Below are 22264 nucleotides of genomic sequence, written 5' to 3' on the forward strand. Positions count from 1 at the left end.
CTTAAGTTTTTATAATAGCAATTTGCATATACTCCAGAATGTTATGAAGAGTGTTCAGATGAATTGCATAGACCTTATTTGCCAGGAAAATTAACTGAATCCCCAAAAAAACCTTTCCACTGCATTTCATTGCTGTCATTAAAGGTCCTGCTGAGATCATTTCAGTAATCGTCTTGTTAGCTCAGGTGAGAATGTTGACAAGCACAAGGCTGAAGATCATTATGTCAGGCTGATTGGGTTAGAATGGCAGACTTGACATGTTAAAAGGAGGGTGATGCTTGAAATCATTGATCTCCCTGTGTTAACCATGGTGACCAGCAAAGAAACGCGTGCAGCCATCATTGCGTTGCATAAAAATGACTTCACAGGCAAGGATATTGTGGCTACTAAGATTGCACCTAAATCAACAATTTATAGGATCATCAAGAAATTCAAGAAAAGAGGTTCAATTCTTGTTAAGAAGGCTTCAGGGCGTCCAAGAAAGTCCAGCAAGCGCTAGGATCGTCTCCTAAAGAGGATTCAGCTGGGGGATCAGAGTGCAACCAGTGCAGAGGTTTCTCAGGAATGGCAGCAGGCAGGTGTGAGCGCATCTGCATGCACAGTGAGGCGAAGACTTTTGGAAGATGGTTTGGTGTCAAGAAGGGCAGCAAAGAAGCCACTTCTCTCCCAAAAAAACATCAGGGACAGATTGATCTTCTGCAGAAACAGAGCCGGCCTTTGGGGTAGGCAAGTTGGGCAATCGCCCCAGGCCCCGCGCCTGAAGAGGCCCCGCACTCTCTGCAGTGGTGGATAGAGCGGGCAAAGTAGTTAAAAACTCATGTTTCTTCCTCCAATGCTCACAGCTTCATTCTCTTTACTGTGCCGGCATCTGTGTATTGGTAACAGCACCCCCTGTGGTGACATGCGGTCACGTCATCCCAGGGGGCGCTGTTACCAATACACAGATGCCGGGACAGGAAAAAGATGGAAGCTGTGAGCATCGGAGGAAGAAACGTGAGTTTTTAACAACTATGCCCGCTCTCCCCACCGCTGCAGCCACCTTCCCATCTAACATGTACTGCAGGCACCTATCTAATCTATACTGCAGGCACCTATCTAATCTATACTGCAGGCACCTATCTAATCTATACTGCAGGCACCTATCTAATCTATACTGCGGGGCACCTACCTATCTAATCTGTACTGCAGGCACCTATCTAATCTATACTGCAGGCACCTATCTAATCTATACTGCAGGCACCTATCTAATCTATACTGTGGGGCACCTACCTATCTAATCTATACTGCAGGCACCTATCTAATCTATACTGCAGGCACCTATCTAATCTATACTGTGGGGCACCTACCTATGTAATCTATACTGCAGGCACCTATCTAATATATACTGCAGGCACCTATCTAATCTATACTGCGGGGCACCTACCTATCTAATCTATACTGCAGGCACCTATCTAATCTATACTGCAGGAACCTATCTAATCTATACTGCGGGGCACCTACCTATCTAATCTATACTGCAGGCACCTATCTAATCTATACTGCAGGCAGCTATCTAATCTATACTGCGGGGCACCTACCTATCTAATCTATACTACGGGGCACCTACCTATCTAATCTATACTGCAGGCACCTATCTAATCTATACTGCAGGGTACCTACCTATCTAATTTATACTGCAGGCACCTATCTAATCTATACTGCAGGCACCTAGAGATGAGCGTAATGACGTAATTACGATTTCGCTAAATTTCGCGTAATTAGTGTAATTACGATTATGGCCGTAAGTACATAATCGTAATGAAGAAGGATTTAGGGAAATTTCGCGTAACCATAATTTTCGCGTAATTTTCGCATTACATTGGGTATTGCGAAATTAATGCGTATGGCCATGCTCCCAAGCGGAAAAATTGACGCATGGATCAATGTTAGGTAGCCGCCGACTTTAACGGTTAATAGCAAAGCCCCCTTAAATGCTAAGAGCCTCAAATTTGGAGAATATATTAAGAAGATCAGGAGGAATAAGAGGAAAATTTTTTTTTTCAAAAAGACCTTATAGTTTTTGAGAAAATCGATGTTAAAGTTTCAAAGTAAAAATGTATACATTTAAAAACCCGCCGACTTTTACGGTTAATAGCAAAGCCTGCTTAAAGTTTAGGAACACCAAATTCCTAGGGTATATTAAGGGGATCAGTGGGAATAAGAGGAAATTTTTTTTTTCAAAAAGACCTTATAGTTTTTGAGAAAATCGATTTTTAAAGGGAACCAGAGATGAACGTTTCACACAAAATAAACATATCAGTTGATAGCTTGTAAAGAATAAATGCTCTACCTGATAATTTTGCCGCTCTGGTGTACCTTTTTTAGTGTTTTTTATCCATTATTGCTCCAGGAAAAATCAAATATGGCCGCCGGCTCATATCCCTTCTCCTTCTGGGTTATCAGTTGTTCTGGATGTGCTGTCTAGGCTATATGAGACTATGCTGCTATCTAGGCTAAATGCAGCCTTTCATCTATGTGCTTTCATTTTGGTATGATGTACAGCTTGCCTGTAGGAAGTCTCTCTCATAGGAATGAAACTGCCGTTATTATCAGTATCTAGTGCACACAGAGCACACAGGGATCATATTACAGCCACAGAGCTTCTCTCTCAGGAGCAGCAGCCTCTCCCATATCATCACAGCTCTCAGTATGCAAAGCAGGAAATCTAAGCCAGGAGAGGGGAAGGCTTGGGCTTGAAAAGACTACACAGAAGAGTGACTCAGCTATAATGATTCCAGGTCAAACCTCGACTGAATAGTCGGTGGATTCTTATCACAGTTGCTAATAGACTAATTAAGCAGATAACAATGAAACTAAAAGCAGGGTAGGTGTTTACTGTCATGTTCCCACTGATAAATGTAATAAAATACATGAGGATGCTTCATCTCTGGTTCTCTTTAAGTTTCAAGGGCAAAAATGTCTTTTAAATGCGGAAAATGTCAGGTTTTTTTGCACAGGTAACAATAGTGTATTATTTTCATAGATTCCCCCAAGTGGGAAGAGTTTTACTTACTTCATTCTGAGTGTGGGAAATATAAAAAAAAAACGACGTGGGGTCCCCCCTCCCAGACCTTTTTAACCCCTTGTCCCCCATGCAGGCTGGGATAGCCAGAATGCGGAGCACCGGCCGCGTGGGGCTCCGCACCCTGACTATACCAGCCCGCATGGTCCATGGATTGGGGGGTCTCGGAAGGGGAGGGGCAGCCAAGCTTTCCCCTCCCCCTCTGAGCCCTTGTCCAATCCAAGGACAAGGGGCTCTTCTCCACCTCCGATGGGCGGTGGAGGTGGAGGCCGCGATTTCCTGGGGGGGGGTTTCATGGTGGAATATGGGAGTCCCCTTTAAAAAGGGGTCCCCCAGATGCCCACCCCCCCCTTCCAGGAGAAATGAGTATAGAGGTACTTGTACCCCTTACCCATTTCCTTTAAGAGTTAAAAGTAAATAAACACACAAACACTTAGAAAAAGTATTTTAATTGAACAAAAAACATAACCACGAAAAAAGTCCTTTAATATTCTTAATTAACCAATAATACTTACCTGTCCCTTTAAATAAATGATCCCACGCAATATCCTCGGAAATGTTCTATCAGTTACAATGTAACAAAGTTATTACAATGTAACAACTTTGTTACATTGTAACTACGCCGCACCCGACGTCACTCGCCGCTCAGCCGCCGCAGCAATTACGCGTCCGTGCAGGATGCTAAGTCCCCGCAGCTCCCGCTGTCCACCCTGCCCACATCTGTCACCCACATGTCACCCACATGTGGGTGACATGTGGGTGACATGTGGGAGAGGCGGGGAGGGCAGCGGAGCCGGCGGGGACTTAGCGTCCTGCACGGACCCGACAGAGCTCTGAGCTATATAGCTCAGAGCTCTCTAAGCATCTTTGTATTTGGGCTCCAAGGAGCCCCATTGGTCCTTAGCAGACCAATGGGGTTCCTTCAAATCAGAAGGAACCCCATTGGTCTGCTAAGGACCAATGGGGCTCCTTGGAGCCCAAATACAAAGATGCTTAGAGAGCTCTGAGCTATATAGCTCAGAGCTCTGTCGGGTCCGTGCGGCGGCTGAGCGGCGAGTGACGTCGGGTGCGGCGTAGTTACAATGTAACAAAGTTGTTACATTGTAATAACTTTGTTACATTGTAACTGATAGAACATTTCCGAGGATATTGCGAGGGATCATTTATTTAAAGGGACAGGTAAGTATTAATGGTTAATTAAGAATATTAAAGGACTTTTTTCGTGGTTATGTTTTTTGTTCAATTAAAATACTTTTTCTAAGTGTTTGTGTGTTTATTTACTTTTAACTCTTAAAGGAAATGGGTAAGGGGTACAAGTACCTCTATACTCATTTCTCCTGGGAGAGGGGGTGGGCATCTGGGGGACCCCTTTTTAAAGGGGACTCCCAGATTCCACCATGAACCCCCCCCCCCCAGGAAATCGCGGCCTCCACCTCCACCGCCCATCGGAGGTGGAGAAGAGCCCCTTGTCCTTGGATTGGACAAGGGCTCGGAGGGGGAGGGGAAAGCTTGGCTGCCCCTCCCCTTCCGAGACCCCCCAATCCATGGACCATGCGGGCTGGTATAGTCAGGGTGCGGAGCCCCACGCGGCCGGTGCTCCGCATTCTGGCTATCCCAGCCTGCATGGGGGACAAGGGGTTAAAAAGGTCTGGGAGGGGGGACCCCACGTCGTTTTTTTTTTATATTTCCCACACTCAGAACGAAGTAAGTAAAACTCTTCCCACTTGGGGGAATCTATGAAAATAATACACTATTGTTACCTGTGCAAAAAAAACTGACATTTTCCGCATTTAAAAGACATTTTTGCCCTTGAAACTTAAAAATCGATTTTCTCAAAAACTATAAGGTCTTTTTGAAAAAAAATGTTTTCCTCTTATTCCCACTGATCCCCTTAATATACCCTAGGAATTTGGTGTTCCTAAACTTTAATCAGGCTTTGCTATTAACCATTAAAGTCGGCGGGTTTTTAAATGTATACATTTTTACTTTGAAACTTTAACATCGATTTTCTCAAAAACTATAAGGTCTTTTTGAAAAAAAAATTTTTCCTCTTATTCCTCCTGATCTCCTTAATATATTCTCCAAATTTGAGGCTCTTAGCATTTAAGGGGGCTTTGCTATTAACCCTTAAAGTCGGCGGCTTTTTTATATTATACGGAGCGTTACGGCTAAACGCGAAATTACGGTAGCGTTTAATGCGAATTTACGGCATGAACGAAACGCGAAATTACACGTTGAAAATTACGCTTACGGTATTTTCAATTACGATTTTAATGGCAATTACGCTACCGTAATATCGTAATCGCAAATTTCGCATGCGTAATTATAGTAATGCGAAATTACGAAAATTTCGGCTCAACTCTACAGGCACCTAGCTTATCTATACTGCAGGCACCTATCTAATCTATACTGCGGGGCACCTACCTATCTAACCTATACTGGGGGCACCTAATTATCTAAACTATACTGCAGGCACCAACCTATCTAACCTATACAGAGTGTGTGATTCCACAGTGTGTGTGTGTCTGTGTGTGTGTGTCTGTGTGTATCCACAGCATATGTCTCTAGGCCCTGCATATGACACTTACCCCAGGCCCCGCATACTATAAGGCCATCTCTGTGCAGAAAGTATGGTGAATGGACTGCTGAGGACTGGGGCAAAGGGCAAAGTCATATTCTCCTAAGAAGCCCCTTTTCGATTGTTTGGGGCATCTGGAAAAAGGCTTGTCAGGAGAAGAAAGGGTGAGCGCTACCATCAGTCCTGTGTCATGCCAACAGTAAACCATCCTGAGACCATTCATGTGTGGGGTTGCTTCTGATCCAAGGGAGTGGGCTCATTCACAATTTTGCCACAAAACACAGCCATGAATAAAGAATGGTACCAAAACACCCTTCAACAGAAACGTCTTCCAACAATCCAACAACAGTTTGGTGAAGAACAATGCATTTTCCAGCATGATGGAGCACCGTGTCATAAGGCAAAAGTGATAACTAAGTGGCTCGGGGACCAAAACGTTGAAATTTTGGGTCCATGGCCTGGAAACTCCCCAGATCTTAATCCTATTGAGAACTTGTGGTCATTCCTCAAGAGGCGGGTGGACAAACAAAAAAACAACTAATTCTGAGAAACTCAGTGATTAAAGGTGGCCATACACTCGTTAGATTAGCAGCAGATAGATCATCAGATAGATTTCTGATCTATCTGATGTGTTTAGGAACATTTTTTACTAGGAACAGCTTTACAATAGATTTCAGTTTGAAATCTATTGAAAATCGATATGATGGCATTTTTTTGCCATCAGATTTCCATTAGGGTCAATGCAAAATGATAAGAAATCTCAACAGATCGACCTAGATTTTCCAGCCTGCCAGATCGATTGAAATCGATAAAAATCGATCGAAATTGGCCGCAACTCGATCGGTTGGTCAATCGATTTGCAATCAACCAATCGATCGATTGATTTTGATAGATCGATTGGCCAAAAATCGGCTGAGTGTATGGGCCCCTTAAGAAAGAATGGGTTGCTATCAGTCAGGATTTGGCCCAGAAGTTGATTGAGAGCATGCCTAGTCAAATTGCAGAGGTCCTGAAAAAGAAGGGCCAACACTGCAAATACTGACTCTTTGCATAAATCTCATGTAATTGTCAATAAAAGCCTTTGAAATATATGAAGTGCTTATAATTATATTTCAGTACATCACATAAACAACTGAAATATAGATTTAAAAGCAAAGTTTAGCAGAAAACTTTGGGAAAACTCATATTTTTGACAGTCTCAAAACTTTTGGCCAGGACTGTAGTAGTAGAAAGCAGTTCTGTAATTGTTGGTTTTCCTATTTTGTGATTTTATCTTTTCCAAATTGGCTCTCTGCTCCTATGTTGCAAAACTTCCTGAAAAAAGTCTCTTGAGCCCAAGTTTCTTACTCTGTTCGGGAATTAATGTTAGTATCCCTCTTACCTAAATATTCTTCATTTTTAAACGATGTCATATCCATGATCTGTTTATTATGTATTTCCAGTGCGTGAACTGTTCCTTTTTTGGGTGTGCTAAGTTTTTTTTTGAGTTGATTGCAATTTGATTAATTCATTGTTAAGGGACCCATACACTGGTCGATTTCAGCCATCATTCGATCGATCAGTTCTAAAGAATCGATCGATGAGAAATCAATTCTTTCAAATCTATCGATCGATCGATTTGTGGCCGATTTCGATCGATTTCGATGGATTTGATCTATCTGACAGGATGGAAGATCTAGGTTGATCTGCTGCTGGCTGCAGATCGATGACCTATAGAGTTGCATTGGATTTAATGGTCCAATAATGCATTTAGATAGATTTCCAATTGATTTCATGCTGAAATCTATTGGAAATCTGTTCCTAGTGTGTGGCACACATCAGATAGATTCCTGTCAGATTCGACTTGACAGGCATCTGACAGAAATCTATCTGATGGTTGAATTTGCTGCAAATTTATAAGTGTATGGCCACCTTTACACTTCCACCATTGCTTCTTTAATTGGTCTTACCTCATCCCTAATTATATCAATTACTTGATGGTATAGATTGTGTCACATCTATTCTGTATGCTTCTGTAAATCCCATTATATTTATGTATATTCTTCCTCAATGCAGGTTTTGAAAAATATTCACTCCTTGTTGTTTTATTCCCCCAAACCAAACATTTATTTCAAACTGAACTTTACCGGTTATCACTCGGTCACCAGTTGCCAGCGTCCAACAGCTTGGGAGCCCGGAAGACTGCTGTAGCAATTTGTCATCATCATAAACACCAGAACACTAGCATGCTAGCAGTGCACTACACTGCAGATCATGAGAATGAAATGTGGAAACGGGAAGGGTGTCAGTTTATTCCTTTTCCTCTGCCCCCCTACTTGCACAAACTTAACATTGACAAGATTGTATTCTGTAAAACTTCACAAAAAATATATTTTTTTTACAAAATATCAACTCAGGATCACTGTCAGACAAAAGGACACAGGGACAACTTCTTCTCCGTTCCTGGCGCCTTCAACCAATAGCTCATCCTAACAATCCTTAGTCAGGGAGGAGAGCTGGAGCTGAACATACTAGCACCCCCCCCCCCCCCCCTTCATTTCTATTTCACCCTTTTTGGACTTATACAAGTCTTTTATTCATGTGTGATGCTTGTTTTTGTATTTTTTTTTTCAATTAAAGCCGAACACCCACCCATTCATTTTCACTGAGCTAGTCTTTGATTTGTGATAGATAGTGGTTATGGGTGGCAATGCTTAGGAGAACTCATGGAGCAGCATGTGCTCAGTTTGAACAGCTGATAGATTTGCAAGGTTCTGATTTGCTGGTCATAATCACAATCAGCTGAACAAACTAAGCACATGCTTCTCCATTAGTTCTCCTAAGTATTACCATTTCTAATAATAGTAAAAATGTTTTGTTTTTCTTTTACTAATTAGAAATCAAACACAAAGAGATTAAGAATCAAGCCCTCCATTTTTATGCATAACAATTGACCTTTTTTTCGAAGAGCTTCTACTGTGTCCTCAAGATCTTCCACATCTTCATCTAGGCCATCAGTAAAGAGAACTAGAATCTGCAATGTAGAAAGTGAATGATTAATGAGAGAGAGAGATTAATGAGAAATACGCAATTGATTAAGTGAATTTTGTAACAATGGCTGATGCATACTTTGCCTTTTACTGTTTGCCTGTTTTGAAATAAGCTCCACATCGAGTCCAGCTGAGAGGAATTGAGATAGAAGGGGCCAGTTACTTCCATAGTCTTTAAGTTTCTAGCTATATCAGGGCTGTAAATTTGGAAGTGTTCAGGGAGTTTGGTCTTTGCGTTTGGCATATGGAAAGCAATGCTGATCTGAGGCTTCACACCAGGGTTACAGCTTGCACTTCTCACATTCTTTGTCATGGTATTTAAAATACCAGCAAGATGGTTTTCCAGATGTCTTTGACCATGAAATAATTTGGCACCGTTAGAATATGTAGAAATGTCAAAAGCCACCACAACATCAACTGAACAATCTGAGGGAAAACAAAAAAAAAGTAGTATAGGTACATAAATAAACAGATTGACGGAAAACCACAGACATCAAATTCAACCTCTCCTGGTCCAAAGCTATTTGATATCAGAAAGGCAAAATAAAACACAACTTAGAAGCTAATTTTACCTCACAGTGGAAATTCCAGCCTGATCCCCAAAATAACTAAAATTATAATAGAAGTGCACAATATTGTGGAGTATATCTGTTAAGAAAAATGTATTTTGTCCTTTTTTTAAATACTGCTACCAATGTCACTAAAATTTCCTTAGGAACTAGATCCCTCTAAAGCTTAGTCATTCATATTGTAAAGAACCTCTTCCAAGACTTACGGCGGAATCATCCTTTATCATCCCTTGTGCTTGTTTTCTTACATTTATGTAGGACAATTTACAGAACAATATAGGACAAAATACTGTAGGTTACCAAACCTCAATAAATGTTTATTTTAGCTCTGCTAATGTAAGAGCTACTGTATATCATATGTGAACAGGTGCAATACAATTCAGCACTGCAATAAGTAACCCCAGGTTGTAAGCTTTCCAAAGTGCTAAGCATTTTAGCACTTAGGATAGTATAACAAATGGAAATGTGGAGATACCCCATTAGAACAGTACTAGCTCCCACCCCCAGGCATGCGACCTGGTAATGGGCAGAGGGAGATCTCATGCACCCCTGATCTGTTTATCAGCTGCTCTATGTCTGTCTGTATTGGACTTGGTGTTATGAGAGGTGTGACAGTAAAGACGTCCCTCCCTCACATAACACTTTGACCTTCTGGTGGGCAAGGGAGCTCAACATGCCTTGAACCCAATGGGGTGTATGGTATTGTAAGGGCAGAGATTTATGCTGCTGTCCTATTGCCCAGAACTTATTTTAACCTCTTGCTGAAAGAGGAAAGAGCTATGTGGGCCCTTACAGCATTGTCAAGAGGACGCTGAGTGGAGTAACAGTAAAGCTGCCTAGATGCAGCCTTAAACTGTATTCCAAGTATATAGGTACCCACTAGGTTAAGTCAGTCACTCTCTAGGTTAAGTTAGACATCTAAAGGCAGATTGAAAGCTGTAATAAATCATTCAGTAATACCAAATAATATTATTTATGCACAGTTTTATAGATGTTAGTCTATTTGCATAATTAGGTTCAAAATGAATGTTAAATTGTTTTGCAGGTGCTTCATCGTATAGAATCAGTTAAGTCAAATCAGTGAAAGTGTTGAAATATAAAATAAAACCATTATTAAAGACACTAAGGGCTGGTTCACACTCTGGCCCTTTTGGGTAACATTCCAGTGCTTTGCTGATCACCGGCAATCAGCAAAGTGCTGTGACAAATGTATCCCGAAGGGAGAATTCTCACTGTAGTGCGTGCAGACTGCAAACACCCTGTATACAGCATTTTGGCAGTAAAAGTGCAATTGCCGAAATGTTGTGCCTGCCAATTGCGTTTTGGTGATCCGAGTGTGAACAAGGTCTTGGGAAGTTTATGGCATTAATGCATTGTGTGATAATTACTCTTTACTAGAATAAGAAACATCAATACTAACCTCTACAGCAACCAATGTCTAAAACCTAGCAAGATTTTATGATTAGTTTGGAAACAGTTATGTTATTTTTTATACAGATTTATCAAGTACCATGTCAATAATGTAAAACTGTCTTTGAAAGACGGGCATTCTATCAGGGGTAATTATGCCAGGTTTTGATAACAAGCCCTTCAAATATTACATAATTTAAAACACGTATTTTATAAGTGCTTTGGGCTGTATAATTAATTGTAAGATATTATTGCAGAAAAGATGATAATACAGTGAATTATGTAAGGAGGTTATACTTACTGCTAGCTGTTCGCGGTGTACAAGCCTCTCGCACTAATCTGTCCTTGATTGTTTTCAGCTTGGTAAAATCGGCAACAGAAAATTTTGATGATGGTGAGCCAGCAATCTGAACAAGCTGACTGTCAGACACTCGTCCAACTCCCACGGCATATATATCAATGCCTTTACTTCTCAGAGCTTGTGCTGGTTGAGCAACCTCATCCTGTGAATTTCCGTCAGTTATCACCACTAGCATCTGATGGATTCCTTCCTTAATACGACTGTTAGCAGATGGACTCAGCAGTGTAGAGCCTGCTGTAGTCAGTGCCTTTCCAATAAGGGTTGTGCCAGATATTTGAGTGATGTTTCGAATGTTTTCTTTTAATGTTGCTTTATCTGTATATGTTGCAAATTTAAACTCAGATCGGTATTTGTGACTAAACTGTGCAATTCCTACATGAACTTTACCAGGACGAACGTCAAAATCATCAACAATGGATATCATAAATTGTTTCATTTCTGCGAAATCTGTATCTACAATGCTTTTGGATCCATCGATCAGGAAAGCCAAATCTGTGTCTTCAGCACTACAGGCTGCAAAATAAAATCAGTGGTTGAAAGTGAGATTTCAGGACAACATACTGTATTATACAACTTTAATAAACACAACTTAGGTAGATTCAATAAAGTTGTAGCTTTTTAATACAGATATTAAAAAGGTGCAACAAAATATTGATTATCACCTCAAAAGCTTTATAAAAACAAAATTATCTGGTTCTCCCAATTGCAATTTCTGTGTGGTGTAATTATAACAACAGGGTATTGTCGTACATTTTACATCAGTTTTCACCTCCTTATTTTATCCTTGAGCAGGCCTCTCTTAGTACATTTCTCTTTGTGGGATCTCAATTAACAACAGTGAACACCAGCCATATCAGTATGAGGTTATATATGGCAGAGACTTCAACTCTAACCACATTAGGTTCCTGGATGTTAATTTAATGCCAAGGAAGGAAAGCCACTGTTGCGTGTACACACACTCATCGCTAACACTCCTGCACGTGGAGGTACATGTGATTGCGTGCGGGGATGGGGCACACAGGCATGTTCCCTGCTGTATTGCATGCCTCTGCTCCCCCTTGCCACTCTCTGCTCCCCCACTGCCACGCTATCACCCCCCCCCCCAAAATTGGCAGCATGCGATTGTCGCCAATCTCGAGGGGAAGGGAGGAGAGGTATTCCCTGCTCAAACGCTAACTGGGGGTGTCCCTGCAGGCCTTCCCAAGCTGCCTTTGAGCAGCTCTGCCTCTTCAAGCCAGCACCCCTGCCTCCCTGCACACTGCTCTGTGAGACACACAGAGCAGCTCTCCCTCCAGCATCGCAACCCCAGAGGTCACAAAACAGAAACTAAAGGAGAGCAGGCTACAGGAGCGGCAGGGATGGTGGCTAAAATATCGCCGCTTAAAAGGGCTAACACCTCAACATATCCGAGATAACCTTAGCTTTGATGAATTGACTGACTCCAGCTTGGACCCTGATACTCTGGTGTTTAAATACAACAAATGTGTGTCCTCCACCTTTGAGACCATTGCTCCTCTGCGCACCAAATATCTTACTCCACACCATCATGCACAGTAGTTTGATAACGCTATAAAAGAGCTGAAAAGACAAGGCCGAAAACTTGAGAGGCTGTGGCGCAAATCTCAGTCCCCAGAAGACAAACATGCCTTAATCTTCCACTTGAAGAGCTACCAAAAGGTAATCACGGGAAAAAAAATCATCCTTTCTATCACAAGAGATTGCAAATGCAGTTAACAAACCAGCCCAACTGTTCCGCACAGTGGAAAAACTCTGCAACCCAGCATGTCAAAAACTTAATATCGAGTCTTCAAAGGACCTCTGTGACCAATTTGCCCATTTCTTCACAGACAAAGTCTCCGCTATAAGGTCCGCCATCCAACTTACAGCATCTAAACCTAATATAGCGCCGAAGACCATTAGCAGAGACAACGTAACACCTTGGTCAAACTTCAAAGAAATTGATGAAGAAGTCACATCAAGCATCCTCCTTCACGTCCGCCTAACTACCTGTGACCTGGATCCTGGCCCAACACAGTTCATGTTGAACTGCCCCGACCTGTTCGTACCGGTATTCCTCAAAATTGTTAACTGTTCCTTACAATCAGGGATATTTCCTGCTTTACTGAAGGAAGCAATCATCAGGCCTCTCCTCAAAAAACCCTCCCTGGACCCAGATGCAATGACCAGCTACAGACCTGTCTCTAACCTCCCCTTTCTGGGCAAGCTAATTGAAAAAGCTGTATACCTCCAGCTAGAAGCCAGAATCCTACAAAATAACAGTTATGACCCATTCCAGTCTGGCTTCAGGAAACACCACAGCACTGAAACTGCCCTCATCCAAATATGCAACCACCTGCTCATGGCAAGAGACAGAGGAGAGTGCTCGATCCTCATACTGCTAGACCTTTCTGCAGCCTTTGACACAGTTGACCATGACATCTTGATAAACAGGCTACAGGAATACTGCGGCATTGATGGCATAGTACTTCAGTGGTTCCAATCCTTCTTGAGTGGCAGAACCCACAAAGTGTCTATGGGGCCCTTCCTGTCCACCCCTGTAACACTTAAGTATGGGGTGCCCCAGGGCTCAATCCTCTCTCCCCTGCTTTTCACGATTTACATGCTACCGTTGGGAAAACTAATCCAAAAACATGGCCTGACATACCACTGCTACGCAGACGACACCCAACTATATCTTTCCTTCAAGCCTGGTGTGACAGACCCAACTCTAACTATAAACGCCTGCTTACGTGAACTACAGCAATGGATGAATGACAACTGGCTGAAACTAAATGCAGACAAAACTGAAGTCCTTCTGATTGGAGGACAGAGCATGATAACAAAACAACTTAACTTGCAGTCTTCACCACTGGGAATAGGAGGCACGGATCTACGCAGCTCTGATCATGTGCGTAGCCTGGGAGTTCTAATTGATGGGGATTTAAACTTCAGAATTCAAATCTCTGCGGTGGTGAAATCATCCTATTTTCACCTGAAGAACATTGCAAAAATCAAGCACCTCATACCCCCAGAAGATCTGCCAACCTTAGTCCACGCCTTCATCACATCCCGACTGGACTACTGCAATGCTCTCTACACTGGCCTTCCAAAAAAGGTCTTGTACTGCCTACAGCTGATACAGAATACTGCTGCCAGACTGCTAACCAACCAACCCCGTCACTGCCACATAATGCCAGTCCTGCATTCCCTTCACTGGCTACCTATAGAATGGAGGGTCCTATTCAAGATCGGCCTACTGACATTTAAATCCCTGAATAATCTAGGCCCTGGATACTTGAAAGATATGTTACAGCTGCGTAGCAATCCCCGCATTCTCAGATCCACAGGTTCTAATAATCTAGTCATACCCAGAGTCCACTTGGAAACTTTTGGTCCCAGAGCCTTCTGTCATGCTGCCCCTATGTTTTGGAACTCCTTACCTCAACAGATCAGGACAGCCCCATCCCTGGATGTGTTTAAATCCAGACTGAAAACCCACCTGTTCAGTCTGGCATTTGCAGAAATATAACTTTTGTTGTGTGAATACTTCATCCTACTAACTACTGAATCTGAGAGAGCCTAAGCGCTTTGAGTCCTATGGGAGAAAAGCGCTATAGAAATGTTATTGTATTGTATTGTACCTGATCAGCCTAACCCCCCTACTCCCCCGCCCCACACCGATCAGGTAGCATTGTTTTTGTGGGTTTTTTTTTTAAATCCCCACTGTAAGGAATTTTAAGCATAAGCATAAGTATATACACTGTCAGCAGCCATTTTGTCTCTTCTGCAGCCATCTTAGAATCCATGTATAATATAGTGAGTTTCTAACTAGCTAAGAGCTTGAAGACTGTAGCTGTCATGCAAGACTGCTTTGTTACTTCTGCTTTCCTGACCTATTTTTGCCATCGGCCGAATAAAACCGAGAGTAACTTCTAACTGTCAATAGCACCTGCTAGATATGTCATGGGTTATGCTGGGAAAGTCCTCTCATGTATTATGTAAATCTTGTAACATGTAAATCGGGGCTGGAATTTCTATGTCTATTGAGTTTGCGCAGGATGTACAAAATTGTGTATAAATAATGATCAAAGGCAATACATTTTCAATCTGTTTATCAGTCACAACCTGTGTGTGTGTCTCTTATTGTGGCTGACCAGATTCAAAGCCAGTACTGGTAAAGAAATCACAGAGTATTATTTCTAGGTCATCCTCGAGGGTCCAGTGAGTCTGTAAAGTGACCAGTCCTTACAGCTGGGGATCTCGTCCTGGGATTCTTCGAACACCTCACTTCTCCAATTCATGTAAGTACTAATTATGTCTTTGTCTTGAAGACTGTTTGTTACTTATGTGAATTGGTGTGGGTGTCGATGCAGGCAACTCAGGGTTTGAATAATATTCAGACTTGGGGTCTGGATTTTTGATAGTATACTTTAAATATATATACCTTAATTTGGAAAAAAAAAGGGGGGGAGGATGACAGGTAATAGGTTGATAGGTTGACTTTTGGTAAGTCTAAATTTTCGGACTTTTTAGGTAAAAGTCTGAATGAAGTGGGTGTTAGATTTTTTGGGAAAATCTAATCTGTCTATCTGGGTTTGATCAACTCAGCAAATAGGCTTCTTAAGGGAAGAAGTTTATTTTCCTTTTGGTAAGGAATATAGGAATTTATAGGCCATAAGAGTTTAAGTATAAGGGTTTTGATAGGCACCATAGTACATATTGATTATGTGGGTTCAAATACTTTGTGATTTCTAATATATGTTTGTCTGGTTGTCTGCTTATCTTATCTGTTGCATAGAAGTATAAGATAAGTTGTTGGTTTTTGTTTTTCATTTGTGTGGAACTTCAAGTCCAAATCATTATATAGAGTGATTTGGCTCCACTGTATTGTGTTCTTTACTAAATAATAGATTGGGTTTAAAGAGAATCCCTAGACTTGAATAATATATATAAGAATCCCTAGACTTCAATAATATATTTCTCTACTAATACAGTAACCTGAATAGATGGCCAAGAAAGTATATTATAAACTTGAATTGAGTGAAGAGGGCCAGAACATTGTTAAGTTAATTCCTGCCCCTACGCCTATGAGTTTTGAGTCATGTGTAGATTTTGTTATAAGAGTATCTGGAAAAAGATATGTAGTTCATCCCTGGGTAGAAAATATAGTGGAAAAGACAAGGGAAATGAATTTTAGTCCACAATTCCCCTTAATTGGTAGTAATAGTCTAATGCATATGGACTTAATTAAGGACTTATGTTTAAAGAGAAAAAAGGATTTGTCATATAATACTAACTGGGATTATCAATATATGTACCAAGGAGCGAAGAATTGGTTAGAATTTGCCCCGCATTATTATTACCGAACAGTTGACTAACAACGTGTGTTTTATGTCCGTCTGGTTGCGCAAGCGATGGTATAAGATTCTTACTGTATTTCTGAAAGATGAGTAGTAAAATTAATATTGAAGACACTCATGAAATTCGGATGAGAACGGTCACTTATCAAAATCTACAGTATAAATTCTATGTACGTACAAACCTGGTTTCAGATGCCATATTCAATAAATATCTGTTTATACTGAGATCTGTACATTGACCGTCAGAAATTATCTGAATTATCCATGGGTCATTTAGTATAAACTTTTTTGTAGGAGAACATTTCCGAAATACAGTAATGTAATTATTTCCTATAAATTAGGATCTAGTTATAAAAGAACATGTATCATAATGTATTCATATATATTGTGTACAACCTGACACATATGTGTGTAAAGTGGGAGGTTGTATTGAGTGCATGCTTGTGATGTATGATAGAGAGGTGATAACCGCAGGGACGTAGAAATAGAGGGGGTACACTCCCCTACTTGCATCCCTGCCACTGTGTTTGTCTTTGACAAATTTTGGCACGCTGTATCAATTGCCCTGTATAGAGTTCTTGGGGGGGGGGGGGGCTGATGTAAAATCTACACCATGGCCCGCAGTTCCTTAGTTACGTCACTAGGCACCCGCTAAATTATATGTTGAAACTATGGGTATATCTGCCTCAATAAAATAGATTTTCTTCTTTCTCATTAGGACATTGCTTCTTTAAATTAGTTGTTAGCAAATAGTTAATTAAACAGATACACACTCCTATAGGTAATGATTTTTAGAGGTAATCTTGAAATAATCAGAAATACTTAAATTGTCGTATTAAATAGTGTTAGAATTCCCCTGTAAGTTTGAAAGGGTTAAAGATGAGGACACGTCATTCTTAAGTGATCTAATCTGCGCCCGCCAACATCTGTGTGGTGAGGAAGTAAAAAGTTTATTACTTTTTAATCTAATGGGGTCTAACATTAAAACATTAGATTAATTAAGAAACATATATGTCCGTAGATGTGGAGAAATATCAGGTATTTCTGCATATATACGGATGTATTTTTTAGTGGCAGAGTCTGGAAAAACAAGGGTTAAAAGTCATTTTTTAAAAGTGATTTTTTTTCTCTCTCTCTCTGAGGAAGTTATGCCACCAACAGTAAAATGAGGAAGTAATTTAAATGTACTAGTTGTCATTTTTTTTCCTGCTGAAGAAAATGAAAGTGCAAAAGCTTTTCTGAATACGTAATGTGTGAGAATGTAATTTAGTTGTCAAATTTATCTAAACAACATCTTAGGTTTCTCTTAGTTAGATGCAGAGATTAGTAAATACTTTAATATACTTGCTTCTGTGTTGTTCACTACACACGTGGCAGTCTCTAAATAAATCCACAAGTCTAGTATAAGAAGTTTTAAGAAGAATGATTTTTCTCCTGAAACTTAGTATCTTTAAATTAAATCAGATTAATTAATTGATACCAACTGTCACCCAGGTCCATATGTATCTGAATGAAGTTTCCCATAATGCAGAATAGATTTTTGGAGTTTTTATATCGTGTCCAAAAGGGGTCTGATATTTTTTCATAGGTAGTATAGTGTAATCATATATCATAGTTTGGGGCCAATTTGGAAGGAAGCCGGTTGATTTGTCTGTGTTTTTTTTGGGTGAGGAAACTGAGTGCCTGGGAAAAACCCATGCAGGCATGAGGAGGACATGCAGACTCCTGGCAGATATTAACCAGACAGAGATTTGAATAACATTGCAAAGCGAAAGCACTGGTTGCTGCACCACCGTGTTAGTATAGTTTTTTGTGTAAAATGAATTGAGTTTTAATACAACCTAATTCCCTTGGTCTAAAGTGGGTTAATTGGGTAATGGCGTTTTGTCACCCAGACTTATACAAGTGAGTAGAGTTAAATCATTTCCCCATGTCATGGTAGTTTGCCATAAGTTTGTTAGAACAATGTTCATATTTGAACGGAATTTATATAGCTTGTAACTTTGAAGCATATAGATTCAAATGATTTACTCAATAGTTCTCCATAAATAAATCCTTCTTGAATATCGTATCATAGTTGGTAGGCTGTATTTTTATATCAATCGCAGCAGAAAAGGCATTTAATGATGTTTGCAACTCATTGTTGAAGTGTTACTTGCTGTTCTAACTAAACTGTGTCTGATTTAATTCTTCACTGGCCTGGTCACCCAGTGCAAGAAATTCCAGCACACCCTCTGGATTCTCAGCCTCTTCGCCATCTAGAGGTTAATAAGAAAACTGCTCCTCCTCCAAGCCACTCTGATAAAGCACAGTTATTGTAACTTCAATATTTCTAAATGTCATGCAACCATTGAAAAAAAAAAATAATGCATTGTATACTGTTTGTACTTATATTTTAGTGGATATTGTGAAACTCTGAAAGCCATATTCATTTGGGAAAATGTATGGAAAACATTGAGGACATATTAAATAGTCAGGACAGGTATACAGTTTTAGGTCAATTAAGATCGCATGTGTAGTTCTGGGTCACGATTGCTGTTTATTTCATATCACCCTTTAGATTATGGGAATTCCTTTCCAATAGTGGGGTTTTGACCTTAATAACCCCTCTTCCTGTTAATAAATCCATCTCCTTTAAATTCAGAGAGCTGTTTAAGGCTCTGACTCTAAGTCACTCATGTTTTTAGTGAGAACATATGGTTTTTTTTTAAGCCCAAAACCCTTAAAGTAAATTGAAATAAATCCTTACACTCAGCATAGGAAAATAAGTACATTTTTTCATCCTTAGGAAAATAGTTTATTTTAGTTTGCTTGAACTTTTTTACAAAGTGCAGAATCATTTGATGTTGGTATGACAATTATTTTACGGACTTTTCACTGTTCTGAAGACTCCAGGAAAAAAATACACTGTTTTATAGTGTACTGTTTAGATGCTTTACCCCTGACAGGATTTTTAATTTCAGTTCTGCTTGATCTGTAGGTCAGTGTCTGTTTAGTAAGGAGGCCTTAGCCTAGTCTCTGTAGTGCTGTTCTTTGTATGTGTGCCTATAGAAGTGTGTCTTGGGGACAACCATAGGTATAGTACCTTAAGCGCACTATGGGGAAAAGGACACTATAGATGTTCTTTGTATGTCTGTAGCTTTAAATCTAAAAGGGGACCCAACCCTATTACAGGGAGACAGTGCTGGCCACTGTTCCGCTGTACTGTGACCCTGCTCATATTAGCCTTTCACTAATTCTGACCAGACATTAAAATAACTTTAATGTATGGTCAAAGAGGGGAAAGAGCCCGCCCTGCCCAGGCCTAGTGATCTGTGTCATGTCATTTCATGTAGTGGTGTAGTAAGAAGGGGTAGTGAGATATTGCCACCTAAGTTCATATTGCACTAGGGCCACCTAAGTTCTTTAACTATTTGACATTCCTGGACGTGAAACTCACGTCCAGGAAGCCATGTGCGCTCCTGCGCGTCCACGCGGTCGATCGCGCGCGTGCACGCGCGCTCCCGGCCGGCGGTTTGCTAGCCAGTGAATCAGTGAATCGGGCAACGGTGCCCGATCACTGATTCCTCTCCCCCGCAGAAAAAGCGACAGCTTCTCTCGGAAGCTACGCTTTTTCTGCTTCCTATGTCGCTCTAAGCGTACGTGGTACGCTTAGAGTGACGTCACTGTAAACAACTCATGGCTGCCATCTTGTGGCCAAAAAGTAAACTACATCTTAAGGTTAAATAAAAATAAAAATACACATATATTTACAAAAAAAATACAATTTCAATCCCACCCTCCCAAAAATACCCACATAAAATGTTTAATTAAAAAAAAAAAAAAACATTACAATTAAAAAAAAAAAAAAACACAAATATTTACCTAAGGGTCTAAACTTTTTAAATATCTATGTCAGATTGAAATATTTCTTTTTTTTTTTTATTATAAGCTTGTAAATAGTGATGAATGCAAAACGGAAAAAATGCACTTTTATTTCCAAATAAAATATTGTCGCCATACATTGTGATAGGGACATAATTTAAATGGTGTAATAAACGGGACAAATGGGCATATACAATACGTGGGTTTTAATTATGGAGGCATGTATTATTTTAAAACTATAATTGCCGAAAAGTGAGAAATAATGATTTGTTTCCGTTTTCTTCTTATTCTTCCTTTTAAAATGCATTTACAGTAAAGTGGCTCTTAGTAAAATGTACCCCCCAAAGAAAGCCTAATTGGTGGCGGAAAAAACAAGATATAGATCAGTTCATTGTGATAAGTAGTAATAAAGTTATAGGCTAATGAATGGGAGGTGAACATTGTTCGGATGCATGAAGCGAAAAACGACTGAATGCGAACTGGTTAAATACATCACTATTTAGGGTTTGGTATGATTGTGGAAGGTATGATGGAATGAGAGTGTGACTTGTAATGGAAGAATGGAAAAGTGGGAATTCATTATGGTGTAAAAATTCATTGGGAATTTATCCTCTCTGCCATGTATGGAGTCACATACTCGCACGGGTACAGCGACTCGACGACATGCGAACGGGGTGTTGCGAGAGATCCGTTAGGATCACAGAAAGATCCGCTAAGTATGTTTTGAAGTTCATGGTGGAGAGTATGAATCATATTAGTATTACAAATACTAGGAGAAATAAATGATTTATTGGATTTTTGGGAAAAACATGATGCTCGCACATTTTTCTTTATTCTTTCAGAAACAACTTGTCAGACATCTATCCTGAGGAGGATAAGGGTTGACTACCTGACCAGAGCCATCCGGAAGTCATCCATCCAGAGGGAGTCTGGGGCTATCCTGAGTCTATCTTTAACAGAAGGATTTCTTACTGGATCCACTGTTTTGGGTGAAATAGTTCGACTAAGGCCTGAATCCCAAAAAGAGACTTTTTCATCAGTTCCATAGTTGCGTGTGTCATCTGTTGAAGAATGGAACAAGATCTGGATCTCAGACCCAGGAAGATTGTATGGATTGTGGGACATTCTTATGTGTATTGGGCTCGTAGGAAAGCTACTAATAGTGACTATGGGGAAAACCTTGGGTTATCTAAAAATAACTTCATGATCTATTGGTTCAGTATTAGAGGGATGATTTGGAATATGTTTTTTGGTAGGGTTACTTCTTTAATGCGGAGATTTCCTATGCCAGACATTCTTATTTGTCACTTGGGTGGGAACGACGTGGGTAAAGCTAACACTATTGATTTGTTACACCGCATGAAATATGATTTTATGCGCATTCATGAGATCATTCCCCAATGTGTGTTGGTTTTTTCTGAAATCATTCCCAGACGGGTGTGGATTTTTCCCCAAGATAGATTAAGGGCCATTAAGACATTCATTAATAGGGCATTATCTAGATCCCTGCCAGCTATAAGGGGTTTTTCTTACTGGCATAATAAGCTTGAGGGTTCCCGGCCTAACTTATTCCGCCCGGATAGGGTTCACTTGTCTGATCAAGGATTGGATATTTTTAATGCCGATCTTAGATCAATGATTGAATCAGCTGCTATGAGGGGTGGGTCACTATATTAAGGATATGATAGAAAGAGAGCTAGTTGTAAGTCACATTATGGGTTACTGCTTTCTGAATTAGTAACAGCCTTCATCTCTGCTATATCATTCTTTAAGTAAAAATTAGAATTAGGGTTTTTGTAAGTTAGATAATGGGTTGATATGTAATGAGCTGATATTTTTATCTCAATTACTAACTAAGGCCAAATGCTGAATAATCCAGGGATTTTTTCTGATTGCCATTTTGGAGTCAGGAAGGAATTTTCCCTTTATGGGGCTAATAAAACTATGCCTTATGAGGGTTTTTCGCCTTCCTCTGGATCAGCAGTGAAATGGGCCGGTGTGGTGCTTTGTTTTGGTTAAACTTTATGTACAC

The 22264-nt window shown here is 40.3% G+C and overlaps 1 protein-coding gene across 1 annotated transcript in view; it reads right to left on the reverse strand.

The window, feature by feature from the left end:
- The window catches only part of LOC137543662 (collagen alpha-6(VI) chain-like), a gene marked incomplete at its 3' end in the record, with an annotated part of 216497 nt that overhangs the window by 80868 nt on the left and 113365 nt on the right, over positions 1-22264 (reverse strand). Inside the window, exons 9-11 of the mRNA XM_068264789.1 lie at positions 10949-11521; positions 8748-9094; positions 8574-8652 (exon numbers count right to left, since the gene is read on the reverse strand). Of these exons, the coding sequence (XP_068120890.1) occupies positions 8574-8652; positions 8748-9094; positions 10949-11521 (999 nt within the window). The remainder of the gene's footprint in view (positions 1-8573; positions 8653-8747; positions 9095-10948; positions 11522-22264) is intronic.

The sequence above is a fragment of the Hyperolius riggenbachi genome, unplaced genomic scaffold (assembly GCF_040937935.1).
Source record: "Hyperolius riggenbachi isolate aHypRig1 unplaced genomic scaffold, aHypRig1.pri scaffold_146, whole genome shotgun sequence".
Taxonomy (NCBI): Eukaryota; Metazoa; Chordata; class Amphibia; order Anura; family Hyperoliidae; genus Hyperolius; species Hyperolius riggenbachi.